Below are 14,260 nucleotides of genomic sequence, written 5' to 3'. Positions count from 1 at the left end.
TCAAATCGACAGTGGCATACTGTTAAGGACTATTTCCCGATATGACGTTTTACTGACTAAAATGTTTAATGTTGTAATCTACTTTGACCTTTACATATTTTGTTTAAATGTATTTTTTTAATTTATTTTTTATTAATTAAAATTGTGCACACTATTTTTGTTGAATAAACGAAAACAACAGTAGTGACAACCATAGGCCCTTGGAAAATGCTACTAGTGGGGCAGGACATTCTGCAAAATAAACAAGTGCCTGAACCCTGGTTTGCTTTTTAAAATGTGTCTTGCCTGTTTGGCAGATAACACCCGAGTCTTCACTGTGGCTACAGTTCTTGTTACCACTAGGATTGACCCGACAGTCTAAGATGGATGATTCAGATGACATACAAGACAGACTTTGAAAAAAGACTGGTCCAGAACCTTGTCCAAAAGCAGCCCTCGTCCTAGCCCGAGGTCCCAATCTAGAAAGATACAACATTATTATTATTATTAATAGGATTAGGCCAGGAGCCAGTGTCTAGATGTGTTTAATTATGTAACCAACTTTTCTTGACACCCAAAGCCGATGTCTTTGTTATGCTGGGGTGTTGTTAAACATTCAGTCGTTCATTTAGTTCGGATGTAAGGAGTTAAATTAAACTGGTGTAAGTATGTACTCAGTAAACACGTATTCGAACTTAAGTTAATGTTCACAGGTAAGTTTCCAATATATAGATAGATCTCTTCCTTTCAGCTCTAGTTATATCAAACCAGTGAAGACTGTATTTCCAATAAATATAAACAGCTTGCAGTTGCTTATCAATATTGCTTCCATAATTTTTTTAAATTAAATAGAGATGGTAAGTTAATAAAATTTGACTTTAAAAATATAAGTTAAAGTTATTCCACTGTCCATTAAAATGTATGCAATGTAATAAAGTTGGAAAGTTGGACAAGGGGACATGTCTTTAAAGTTTACTTGTCAGACCGTGAACGAGTGAGAGAACAACTGTTGACGTCCATTGACGTCATCCTTTTATACTTTTTCTTAAGAAATTACGTCACGCTAGAAAGACATCTACCTTTACAAAATAAATATCATTTTATTTAATAATTACGTTATGCACACAATTGCTCAATAAATCAAGTAATTGCTTTTTGGTCCTTGTCCCTTGCTGCCTGTAGTAAAATAGTAGCCTATGTCGCCACAGCGTGTTTCCTCTAAAAACAATGTGAGAATGACCATATGTTTGACGTCCAATAGCCGATTATAAGATAAAACAATCAATGTGCTCTTGTGGCGTCGTTAAATAAAACACACCTTTTAAGTTTGCTTTTTGGTCCACCTTCCGTTTTCAATTTACAGTTTGTAAATGCACACTCAAAATTCTGAGAAACTTCAACTTTTATAAAGACGTCAGTTTAACCCATAGCAAAATCATTACAAACTTGAACTAATTAATACTGGAAATGTCTAAAGTGCATAAACATAACACTAAAAATTCTTAATTGCTTTTTGAGTGTAAAATTAGCGTAAGACAATTTCACAGAAAAAGTCTTTAGAATATTTATAAAAACGGCATTATTGACCAGGCGCAGAAACACGTTATTGTGCATTGCAAATACATTGGGAATTCAAGCTAATAATACAAATTCTAATGTGCATAAACATGATACTACCACTACACAATTGCTTTTTTTGGTATAATTTCAATATAAAATAGTTTTAATGAAAAAACCTTTGGGAATATTGTAAAAACGGCATTATTTAATAGACACAAAAAGACGCTATGGTGCATTGCAAATACATTCAGAATTCAGGCTAATAATACAAACAAATTCTAATGTGCATAAACACGAGAATATCACTACACAATTGCTTTTTTAGTCTAATTTAAATATAAAATAGTTTTAATGAAAAAGCCTTTGGGGATATTATAAAAACAACATTTTCATACTGTTCCTAAAAACACTAATATTACAGTAGGCCTAATCGGTTTTACAGTTATTGTCTCAATTAATAAATAAAATGATTTGCCGTAATGTACAAACAATATTAGGATACGTTTAACTAAGAAAATAGCTAATCGATCGTACAAGTTTTGGAGGAAAATAAACTTACTGAAGGGCAAGGTCAATCCCGGCAGCCATGTTAAAACTGTCGATCAAACGGAAATTTATCCCAGGTTTATTTATGAGCCCATGGGATGTTTTCAGTGTGTAAGTACACACATTTTGCAGTTGAGGAAATATTTACATCAATAATATCGATGTCAACGTTGTGTCATAGCTTTTATATGCATAGGAATTGGGGAATTAAATAAAGTCGAAGACCACAAGACCAAAACACGGACGTCAAACATTACATTAACACATTTAGCGATCGTAATATACTAATATCCCATAAATAAATTACGGCAACAATTTACAAACATGATTTCATACACTATAAACATATTATTTTGAAATACAACTAAATGTAGCTCGCATTGTGCATCCAAACGATCACTAATAACAAGGTTTGGTTTTGGCAATTTCTGTAGAGCGCGACACGACAAATTGCACTACTAAGAATTTCATTAAACAATAACCATAATAAATGGCATAGTTCCAGACATTACAGAATACAAGCCAATATGCAAATAGTTACTACTAAATAATAAAAAAAAATTAAAATTCTGTTTTGTCCAATTTTAAAATTACTTGAGAAAAGTCTATGTCACAGCACACAGTTAAGAAAATTGTTGGGACAGCCATGACAATATATATATATATATATATATATATATATATATATATATATATATATATACATATATATACATATATATATACATATATATTATACATATACATACATACATACATACATATACACATACACATACTCATACACATACACATACACATACACATAGACAGACATAAACATAGACATAGACATATATATATATATATATATATATATATATATATATATATATCTATCTATATATGCATATATAAATATGCATACATACATACATACATACATACATACATACATACATACATACATACATACATACTGTTTCATAAAGCAACTATTGCTTTATCTATTTTTATTACCCATATGGTCTACAATAAATGGTTACATAAATGGTTAAATAAATGGCGTATTTTCCCCACGCTATCTTTATTACCTGGGTCATAACAATACCTTGAAAACTGTCATAGCACATTTCTAACGTCACGTGTCGCTTTTGCATCTGCAAGCTTGCGACTGTCGCGGTTTTGGAAATTGACATCATTCCACATCACTGTAATGCTTTTAACGTCGATTGTGAAGAGATTACAATCATATTTACAAACATTCCCTGGAATGCCATACAAACTTTATGAAACTCGTTTAGGAATTGTTTGTGCACCCCTCGCTTTTGCTCGGTGAATAAAATGATTCACAAACTAGTTTAATAAATTCTGTATAGCACGTGTATAGCACGTGTTGGTGTGTGTGTGTGTGTGTGTGTGTGTGTGTGTGTGTGTGTGTGTGTGTGTGTGTGTGTGTGTGTGTGTGTGTGAAAATACTGAAGTACCTAGAAAAGCATAATATGTATAAGAGAAACATAACTATAAAACGTGTATATATGTACTTAATGACCAGCTCATGACAATATATATAACTCTCTGCTGTGTAAATTATAAAATGTTTGCCATAACTTTCACGAGGTCTTGATTGTAATAAGCCTTGTGAAACAAATTTTCTAAAATGCCATGCTGGAGAGCGGCAGTCCTCCTATATACGAAACCCGTAACTGTATTTTATCGATTCATGCTGCTAAAACCTCCTGAAGTGTTCTGATTCAGTGTTATAAATGCAGAAATACAATGTTGAAAAAAAAAAATATATATTAGTTGCACAAAGGCTTCATGTAATTAAAGTTTAATTAATTTAATACATATACACATTAATAATATTTCAGTTATTTATTTATCTATTTATTATTATTATTATTATTATTATTATTATTATTATTATTATTATTATGCAATAATGATACATTTTATTTGTTACATATCGGACTTCAACTAAAAATAAATAAATTACTTTACATAAAAAAGGAACACAAAAGTGCCTCGTAACATTGTTTTGATCAGTTTGTACGCAAGCAATACATTCGGGAATCTTCAGATATATACGGGATTCGCGGATTGTTAAAGAGACATTCCTGAGTTTGCTGCATTGTAAGATGTTTCCGACATAAAATAAAATATTTCTACGATTAAACTTACAATTTAAATATATTTTTTTTGTTTATAATATCAGTGTCTGTATATTCAATGTGTTTCTGGTCGTCTTAATATTTGTAACAAGCCAAAACTGGATTTTGTCTTCAAATAATTTCGTACGTAGGAAAAAAACAATATTTTAGGAAATAAAATGAACTTTAACTTAATACAAATATTTGAACGATCAGAAGCACGTTTAATATACAACCACTAATATTTTATGCAGAAAAATATATTTGATATGTTATTACAATCACTGAAAAATCTCTGTTAGTCGATAACATTTTAAAAAGTGCAGCAAACTCAGGAATGTCCCTTTAACTTTTTTTATGCTGACGATATGCGCGTGTGCTTCATAGAACGGTCTATGTTAATCGCGTCTTCTCATTTCTTGTTGAAGTTGCTGTCATGATGGTAATGTTTTATTAAAACGTGTTAATAAAAGTGTTTCGTAAAGGGCACAACGAAAAATATATAACTGGTTAGATATATTTTACTCTAATAATATTTATTTTTTAAACACATTGATATGTACAGTTTTCGTGTTGACCATAATATCGATGATGTTATAATTTTTAACTCCGCGAAATCGAAGATGGAAGTGCATTTCGCCAATGCCTGTAACAAGGCTATGTTTATCCCCTAGGGTGACTTCTGCTGATCTGTTTATATCAAATTTGGTTCAGTCGCCGGAGGACAATATAAAATGTTTTAGTCACTCAGGTTTATAACGTCTCTCCAGGGATTGGCATCCTTAGTCAGAATAAAGCTAAGAAAAAAACAAATGCAATCAAACAACAGAGTTAGCTTGTCCGAAAAGAAAACCTTGATCGGTGAAGGATGATTATCACCTTCTCAGCCGAGTGGGTCAGGTAACTCTGTTAACGTTACAGTCTCTGGTTACCATATTATAACATCATGTACACATATTAACTACAAGCTCAAATGCAGTTTTAAAAAACTCGTGTGTATTCGCTATGAACGAAGATCGTCAAAAGCATACGCTTGATTCGTCGCCTGTGCCGCCATTGCTGGGCAAAACACAATCGATAGCCTGTTATCAGTTTCAGTTGACATGTGCGTTTGCGGATTTGAAATTGTAGTGTTCGTCTAAAAAAATTAAATGAGAAATCTTGCGCTGTACGAAGAACGTTCGGTTGAAGATATGGTACTAGATTCTTTCTTTAAAACCGGTTTGATCTTGACAGCGTATTATCGACAATCGTACCTTCCTATGTCAGAGTTAATATTTTATAAAGTGTTAGTAGAACTTTCAAAGTTTAGTTTGCATACTAGTAACACATTGTATAATATTTTTTAATAAAATATACTAAAGTAGACAATGAACGTTTTCCCTTCTTAATTTTACGTGTTAAAATCGAGAAATTCAAATAAATATTCTTTCGTTTGGAAAGGGTAAAGTTAGTTTATTTAGTTTAACGGCATCAATGTAAGAGCATATTGATTTAAGAGGAAATGGGTGCATGTGCAGGGGGAGGGCATTTGTGGTCAAAACCCTTACCTGCCCAAGCTAAAACAAACTGAAATATATTTTCTGGGGGAGCATGACCCCATATAAACTTCACTCAACACAGTGTATAACCCCCAACCCCGCTGAAATCCCTGCACACGCGCCTTGGAAACCCGCTACATTTTTTGTTTAGCAACGGATCGTTTATATGTACCATCCCACAAACAGGATATCATATACCATGACCTTTTATATACCAGTCATGGGGATCAATCCTAGACCGGCCTCACATTTAAAAAACCCACCTTTTTAGGTCTAAATAATGAATAGAAATAACATATATATAGTCTTGATAAATGTTACGTAAATGGAGCACAACATCCTCTTCCTCTATTCCTAGAGCGTTACGTAATTATTAACACCCCCTAACATGTAACGCGTATGCCAACCGCTGGCCACTGTCAAAATTTCAAGGCAAGTCCCCCACTGACCCCTGGAAAGATGTGGTACCATACCTATATGGATATAAATATGTTTTAGAGATATGAGACGACCCCTCAATCAAGACAGTTAAATTTGTTCAAAATCACACGAGAAGCTCAGCGCCTACGCAAATGACGTAAAGTCCCAATTCTACTGGCGTCCCGCTAAACGAAGAAAAAACAAAGCTGCCCATTGCGTTTGTAGTTGACCTAGATAATGTAGATAAGCGATCATTGCGAAACTATAGCAATGCAGTAGACAGCTTATTTAATTTTACAGACTGGACTACTGGTATAGCTTGTGAAAGATAAAAACAAAACACGGAATGAATGAAAATGGCATGCCAAAAATCTCCCACTGATACGATTTTGAAAATCCTAATGTTCTTGTTTTTATTTAATATATCAGTTGTATAGTATTACTTATAGTAGGAAAAACAATGGCTGTTTCAAATGAAGTGAATTGTCCACGCGACGAATTATGCCACTGAATTATATTTGATTTCTTGTTAAAAAGAAGCCTTAATCTGTGCTAGGTGTTGGTATTTAAAGCGATTTGAAGAAGCGATTATACATACATGATATCGGATCAGAGTTTTGTTGATTCTCTTTCTTGATCTGATATAACCTTTAGTGGCTTGGGGAAAAAACCTAGGTACCTTTTTGTCAGAAGTATTTACGACTAAGCAACATTGTATTGTATGTGCAAACGTATTTACGAGAATGGAATGCGTCCATAAAGAGAAATTAGATGCAGAAGTTGGATAATTGTTTTTACCGATTGAATCCCATCATGGCGCAGATGACTGAAGCATCCTTGCTATCAAATCCATCATCGCAGACAGTTCCCCATGTTCCGTTGATTTTAATCTCAACTCTGCCTTGCGTTCGTATTCCTGATCCGTTCACTAACCGTACAGATACTGAAATACACAGATCTTAGGTACTTGATGACAGGATAATATACCATTTCCCAATGACACTAGTACATGATACGGCGGTTACTGCATTGAGTTAGCCACAGTGATCGAAAGCCCAATGTGCGATAAACATTCAGTACTATTTTTGTTTTGTTTTATTTTGTTTTAACTGCATTAAATCTTAAAACACGTAACTACATGATAAAAATGTAAAATTAAGTACAAAATTAATTTCACAGCTTAATCTGTTTCATATGCTTCTTGAAAACTACATTATAACGTTGATATAATCGGGTATTAAAAACACTTCATCAGGACCATAAAAAGAACAAGGTTTGCAACTCCGACCATCTCGGACGGAAGTAAAGTTTAACCTTTCAGGTCAACCAATCATAAATTAAATAAATAACGCCGGGAAAAGATCGTACAAAATACCAAAATGTAAAGAGAAGAAACCAAAAGTACCGAACAGGTGAAGCGACATTAGTACTGGAATAACACAAAATAATAATAATAAATAATAATAATAATAATAATATATATATATATATATATATAATATATATATATATATAGACATGACTGTCAAATTACATGTTGTTAATATTTGTAACATATATCTTAAATCAAAATAATGCAAAATAACATTCTATCGTGGTATTAATTAGGCCCTGATCACGGAGTTAATGTTGAATAGAAAGAAGCAGACGAGAGACTAAAGCTTAGCAGGGTGAGGGCATAGTTTTGAATACTTTATCTTGAACAAATTATTAAATCAGTTCACTGGTGTATATACTTGTTGTACTCACGAAAAAGGAAATCATGCGTCGGCTTTGCTCTACCTACATCTAACGCAGGCGCGTGTGCACAAGGCTTTCGGGGTCGAACCTTCCCTCGAGCAATATTTTTTTCTGGGCGAGCATGATTTGACCCCACCAGTTTTATTTATGTGCAGGGTGAATAATCTATTTCTAACAATACCACTAGAGTTCATTGATTTGTTAATCATCGGTTGTTGGATGTCAAACTTTTAATTTTGACAGTCTGAGTCTTAGAGAGGAAACCCGCTGCATTTTTCCATTAGTAGTAAGGGATCTTTTATATGCACCACCAGATAAGACATATACCACGGCCTTTTATATACCAGTAGTGGTGCGCTGGCTGGAACGAGAAATAGAGTCCAATAATTCATTTGCCCCAACACCCTGCTAAGCTTTAGTCTGTCGTCTGCTTCTTTCTATTCAACATTAACTCCCTGATTAGGGCCTAATTAATACCACGATAGAACATTATTTTGCATTATTTTGATTTAAGGTATATATTACAAATATTAACAACATGTAATTTGATAAATTATTGTCAATATATATATATATATATATATATATATATATATTATTATTATTATTTCGTTGTATTCCAGTACTAATGTCGGTTCACCTGTTCAGTACTTTTGGCTTCTTCTGTTTACTTTTTGGTATATTGTACGATCTTTTCTGGCATTATTTATTTAATTCCTGATTAGTTGACCTGAAAGGTTAAACTCTACTTCCGTCCGAGATGGTCGGAGTTGCAAACATTGTTCTTGTTATGGTACTGATGAAGTTTTTTTTATACCCGATTATATCAACGTTATAATTAATTTTTTCAAGAAGTATATAAAACAGATTTAGTTGTAAAATTAATTTTGTACTTATTTTTACATTTTTATCATGTAGTCCTCACTTCGTCCGGGCCTGGAATAAAACGCGTAGGATAGGGCGCAGTTAAAACAAAATAAAACAAAACAAAAATAGTATTGAATGCTCATCGGACATTGGGCTTTCAATCACAGTGGCTAACTCAATGCAGTAACCACCGTATCATGTACTAGTGTCATTGGGAAATGGTATATTATCCTGTCATAAAGTACCTATGATTTCTCACTGAGCAAATATGAAAATTATTTTCCCCGTTATGAGTGACCACTGGGGTAATAACATATGACATCATATTATGATATATTATATGATACGATACGATACAATAAGATACATGATACGATACAATTAGGATAATACGATATGATATATGATAATATGATATATGATATGATAAGGTATATAAAGGGAATAACTGGTTACTGTCTTAAGATATTGGCTTTATCTTGCGACGGTTAGAATGGCGAATGCGGGATTCGAAAATCGACCTGAGCAGGGTAAAGCCAACATCTTGAGATAGTATACAGTTATTTCTTTTATCCTGCAATTCTACATGAATAGTGGGGAAATCTGCCTCACGGGATTCGCCATTCGACCTGAACAGGATAAAGCCGATATCTTGAGACAGTAACCAGTTATTTCTTTTATCCTGCAATTCTACAGGAATAGTCGGAAAATCATTATTTATTCCATTTTTGTCTACGCAAATCGATTATCATCAACCTAGCAAGGCTTTTGGCGTATGACGTCATACAAGATACATGACGTCATTCTTTCTAAGACGCTAGCTACATTCTGTAACATTGAAAAAGCGTTTCTGAGCTAAACTTTATTTCCATTTACAAACGCATAAAACAAATAATTTGCATTTACAAATGCATAAAACAAATAATTTGCATAAAACAAATGATTTAAAGAGTATGTTTATTGAAAATCTAATGTGAAATACTCCAGTCGAGTCGGGCTTATGTCACGTGACCTATATTTTTGGTCAGTGACCAAAAATATAGAGATTTATCTGATCATCATATCTTGCCTATGAATACAGTGACTGCGGGATAAAAAAAAATAAAAATGAACCATCCATGGGAAAAACAATGAAGGTAACGTTTTTCTAGTTTTACTGCATACGTTACTGCTGTTGAATGGTATTGATGCTATACATGATATTATGTTTTTATTTTGTTTTGTTTTGTTTTTAAATTTGATCACTATTTCCTTAAAGTCTTACAAATACACAATTAAATTATGATGTCAATAGATTAAGACAGTGAAACAAATATCAATGTCACACATAGTTTTTCATATAATATACAATATGATACGTCAATATACGATACGATATGATATGATATGATATGATATGATACGGTATATGATATGAAATGGTATATCATATGATATAATATATGATATGGTATATGATATGATATTGTATGATATGATATAATATGATATATGATATGATATTATATGATATGTTACGATATATGATATACTTACGCTGACATCTGACTCCTACGTCTTCTCTGTGTGCACAGTCATGTATTCCCCAACCAGGGAAAGAACACTGATCCAGGTTTTGTTCGCTGCCCGTACAGTTAACATTATCAAGCCAGATCGGTCCTGTACTTTGTCCGAAGTGAGCTAGACGATAGAATTTTGCATTGGCACTGGAAAAATAATCGTATCATCTTCATCATCATCAACATCATCGTCGTCATCATCATTATTATGATCATCATCGTCATCATATGCATTATATTATCAGTAGAACGCTTGTATGAAGTGCTTACATCGTAGGATCGAATCACCTCAATGGAACTATTATCTGATTGTGGGGTTTTTTTTTTGCCGTGCCATATTTTTTGAAATGATTGACATCCTATAGCCTATGATATATAACTATAGGTGCTCTAGTGGTGTCGTTAAACAAAACGAACTAACTTTTCAACTTTATTATTATTGTTATTATTGTTTTTGTTGTTGTTATTGTTGATATTATTATTGTTATCATTAGCCCCATTCTGGTCCAACCGGAGAGTCTTATAGGTTTTGCTTGTCTGTCTTTGCACCCGTCTGTCTCACTTATAATTTTCTTATTGAGCTGTAATTTTGTGTATCGCCTTATCATGTACAGTAACACATCAAGGTTTTCTGACATGGAAAATTGCCGATTTTTAGACAGAGGTATGACCCGTAGGGAGGTTTATTGCTTCAGCAGTTATCTCAGAATATTTGTTATTATTTCGACAAGAATTGCAATGTGTCAATATTATTTAAGTCTAAATACCTTAATATGTGAACATTACACACACATTAGTATGCCCATAGCCATGGCAAACATATGTGACAACTACCTAAAAGAAAGGATAGAGTTACATCTGGCTATTACCAACAGAAACTGTCAAGAAACCAAATACTGTTCAGCAAACCAGGAAACATACTTTTTCCAGCTAATATTATTTTTGTAGTGCAAGGGCATAGTTGCCCTATGTTTAAGTATTTACTTGTTTGCACGTCGATTTAAAAATGCATATAATATTAAATGCTTAAATGCTTAAATGTCTATGTAAATAATAATTCATAAATATAAAAATGTCTGACAAAATAACAACAACAACAACACCACCACCACCACCACCACCACCAACAACAACAACAACAACAACAACAACAACAACAACAACAATAATAATAATAATAATAATAAAACATTAGAACGCAATAAATGCATCATGTACATTCAAAATTCCCACGGAAGATCTAGCATATCCACTTCTTCACTTTTCATTGCTTGCACGCCTTGGTACAGAAGATTGTTAAATGAAACTATTATAAAATTAAGCTTTTAAAACAACAAATCTTCAAACCTCTGGAATCCTAAGCTGCGACAGACAACGTGAGCCCCGTTTTCATTAAATCCGTCATCACAGATTGAACCCCATTGTCCGTCATGCAATATTTCAACTCTTCCTTCATTGTCGTTTGAACCGTTCACCAAGCGCACTGACGATTTGTCTAGACCTGTAATAAGTTATAAACAAAAATAGATTCTTCTAAGCTACTAAAGTTTAGGCAACAAACTGATGCATTGCTCGAAACTGAAAATACAATGTGTCCTGCTGTTATGTTTTCAAACCAGTGGGCCAAAAGGAAATAGTCCTACTAAGAAAAAATATGGACTGCTAGAAATAAGACAGCATGTGGTACCAGATGAGATGATCGTACACAAATCTGTTTCTTAAAACATCATCCTTGATTGTTTGTTTCGTTGCTTTAGCAAGCGAATTTCTATTTCACTTGCTAGGTCTAGAAAAGTTCACTGCTTTTCCCTTTTTGCAGACCGCTATATCGAACCCTACGATGTACCTAATATTACTATGTTTTTAACTTCCACTCAGTTTTAATACTAGGCTATTTTTAACTGCTGTGTTTATTACGAAATGCGTTTTTATATTTTATCCATTGTTAAATATGAAGAGCGCTTCGAGCATACACGTGTATGGAGTTTAGCACCATATAAATAAATTTATTGTTATTATGTTTGCCATACACGTGCATGCATGCCACCAATACCCAACACTTATGGACACTTCACTTCATTCAAAGCAAAAATAGTAGCTAGCAGATCCAAATGTCATATGCTCATATCACAAGAATTCGAATCTATAAGTACTCTTTACTTAAATATGAAGTAAGACTATACTATATATATATATATATATATATATATATATATATATATATATATATATATATCTGTCTGCACAATATATTCACACTGCCAGGCATATAACAAGTAAAAAGAAATACAGCACATGTCATATACAGGATGTATTGACTAATAATAATAACGGCCCTACTCCATGCACAATGAACTGTAAAGAGACCGGGACAAAAGAAAACCTGCTATCTCACTTCGCGCAATGTACTCAGAATGGGCCGGACAAAAGAAGACCGACCCACTCTAGTTGCTACACCCCATGGTGTTCTGTTTACTTCCTGCTGGTGTATTAAACGAACCACGTCTACCAAGATGGCGGACAAGACATGACATTCCATGCAAGATAGAAGACGAACACCACAGAAAACATCCTTATAGGTAGTACTAAACCAAATAACTTCCGGCTGGGTTAAAGTTCGAGGTGCACCCAACTTTTGATAGAGAAGTTAACATCACACGTCCTGTATTTGGTGATAAATGCTACTGTTTGTCGTACAAACCATTAGTTTCATCTGGGCAAAAATGTACGTAATTTTATTTCATCTAGTACCACTGTGTCAATTAGCCTTGTGCTTGAAACATGTGAGGGGTACTAACATTGTGTGTGGAACTAGTGTAGTCATAGACGATGCCCGTTATCTCTTAAATGAGAAGCTTGACTCCCTTTTTTCTGATTCACTTTCAAGGTGAGGGGTGGTAGCGTTTATATCCGTGGTGTTTATGTCGATTGATACGCTGCAAGTAGGAGATTTAGCCACATATGTTACTATTGTCGTGTATGGAATTTGATTTGGTGGTATACACCTTATAAGAGCTAACCCAACAACAGCAATGGTCACGCCACCAGACTCCACCTGCTTTGAACTATTGTCTTTAGCTCGAACTGCTCCAAAGTAAGCACCCGATTTCCTTGGAAACTCTTATGCGCAAGACTACATATACACCCTGGAAAAAAGTCAACCCCCCCCCCCCCCCCCCCCCCCCCCCCCCCCCCCCCCCCCCCCCCCCCCCCCCCCCCCCCCCCCCCCCCCCCCCCCCCCCCCCCCCCCCCCCCCCCCCCCCCCCCCCCCCCACCCCCCCCCCCCCCCAAAAAAATAAAAATGTTCTGCTTGAAGTATTGTTATAACATGTGAAAGCGTATTCGTGTCTTTGAAATTGTAATATGATTTGTTTGAAAGCATATCTAATAACGAAAACGGACACATTTGATGGTATATTTTAAAATATTTAATGACAATAACAGCAATGCATTATTGTTAATGAATGTACCACCACCCCCCCCCCCCCCCCAAAAAAAAAAAAAATAAAAAAAAAAAAATCCCCAAACATGTGGAATAAGACTAGTATTCCCCTTAAAAGGCAACTCAGGCATAACAAATAGGAATTTCATATCAGAAAAGAACGTCTGCACATTGAACCATAGGCCCACTTCATTAAGAATGTATGTAATTTCCACGTACACGGATGGCTTCCTCTACCCTCCTTCTATCGTCGTATACGGTCACGCAATATTTGCAGCCACTCACGATGTAAAGCTGATTGTAACTGAGAAAGGTGTTGTAGGGCAGGATCTATTGCGTGCATACGGCACCCCAGATAGTCTCAAATATGTTCCAGGGGTTTTAGATCGGGGCTCACAGTAGGCCAAGGTAAGGTCGTGATCGCGTTGTTCTCCAGAATAGCCCTCAAAGCATGAGATCTGTGAGGTCGAGCAT

The 14,260-nt window shown here is 34.4% G+C and overlaps 1 protein-coding gene across 1 annotated transcript in view; it reads right to left on the bottom strand.

The window, feature by feature from the left end:
• Window positions 1–14,260, bottom strand: part of LOC121385840 (deleted in malignant brain tumors 1 protein-like) — an 80,761-nt gene that overhangs the window by 45,665 nt on the left and 20,836 nt on the right. The window contains exons 2-5 of the mRNA XM_041516629.1: window positions 11,692–11,845; window positions 10,322–10,491; window positions 6,977–7,121; window positions 286–458 (exon numbers count right to left, since the gene is read on the bottom strand). Of these exons, the coding sequence (XP_041372563.1) occupies window positions 286–458; window positions 6,977–7,121; window positions 10,322–10,491; window positions 11,692–11,845 (642 nt within the window). The remainder of the gene's footprint in view (window positions 1–285; window positions 459–6,976; window positions 7,122–10,321; window positions 10,492–11,691; window positions 11,846–14,260) is intronic.

Source organism: Gigantopelta aegis, chromosome 12 (assembly GCF_016097555.1).
Source record: "Gigantopelta aegis isolate Gae_Host chromosome 12, Gae_host_genome, whole genome shotgun sequence".
Classification (NCBI taxonomy): domain Eukaryota; kingdom Metazoa; phylum Mollusca; class Gastropoda; order Neomphalida; family Peltospiridae; genus Gigantopelta; species Gigantopelta aegis.
The sequence above is the reverse complement of the archived record's forward strand: the minus strand, read 5'-3'. Positions and strand labels throughout refer to the sequence as shown.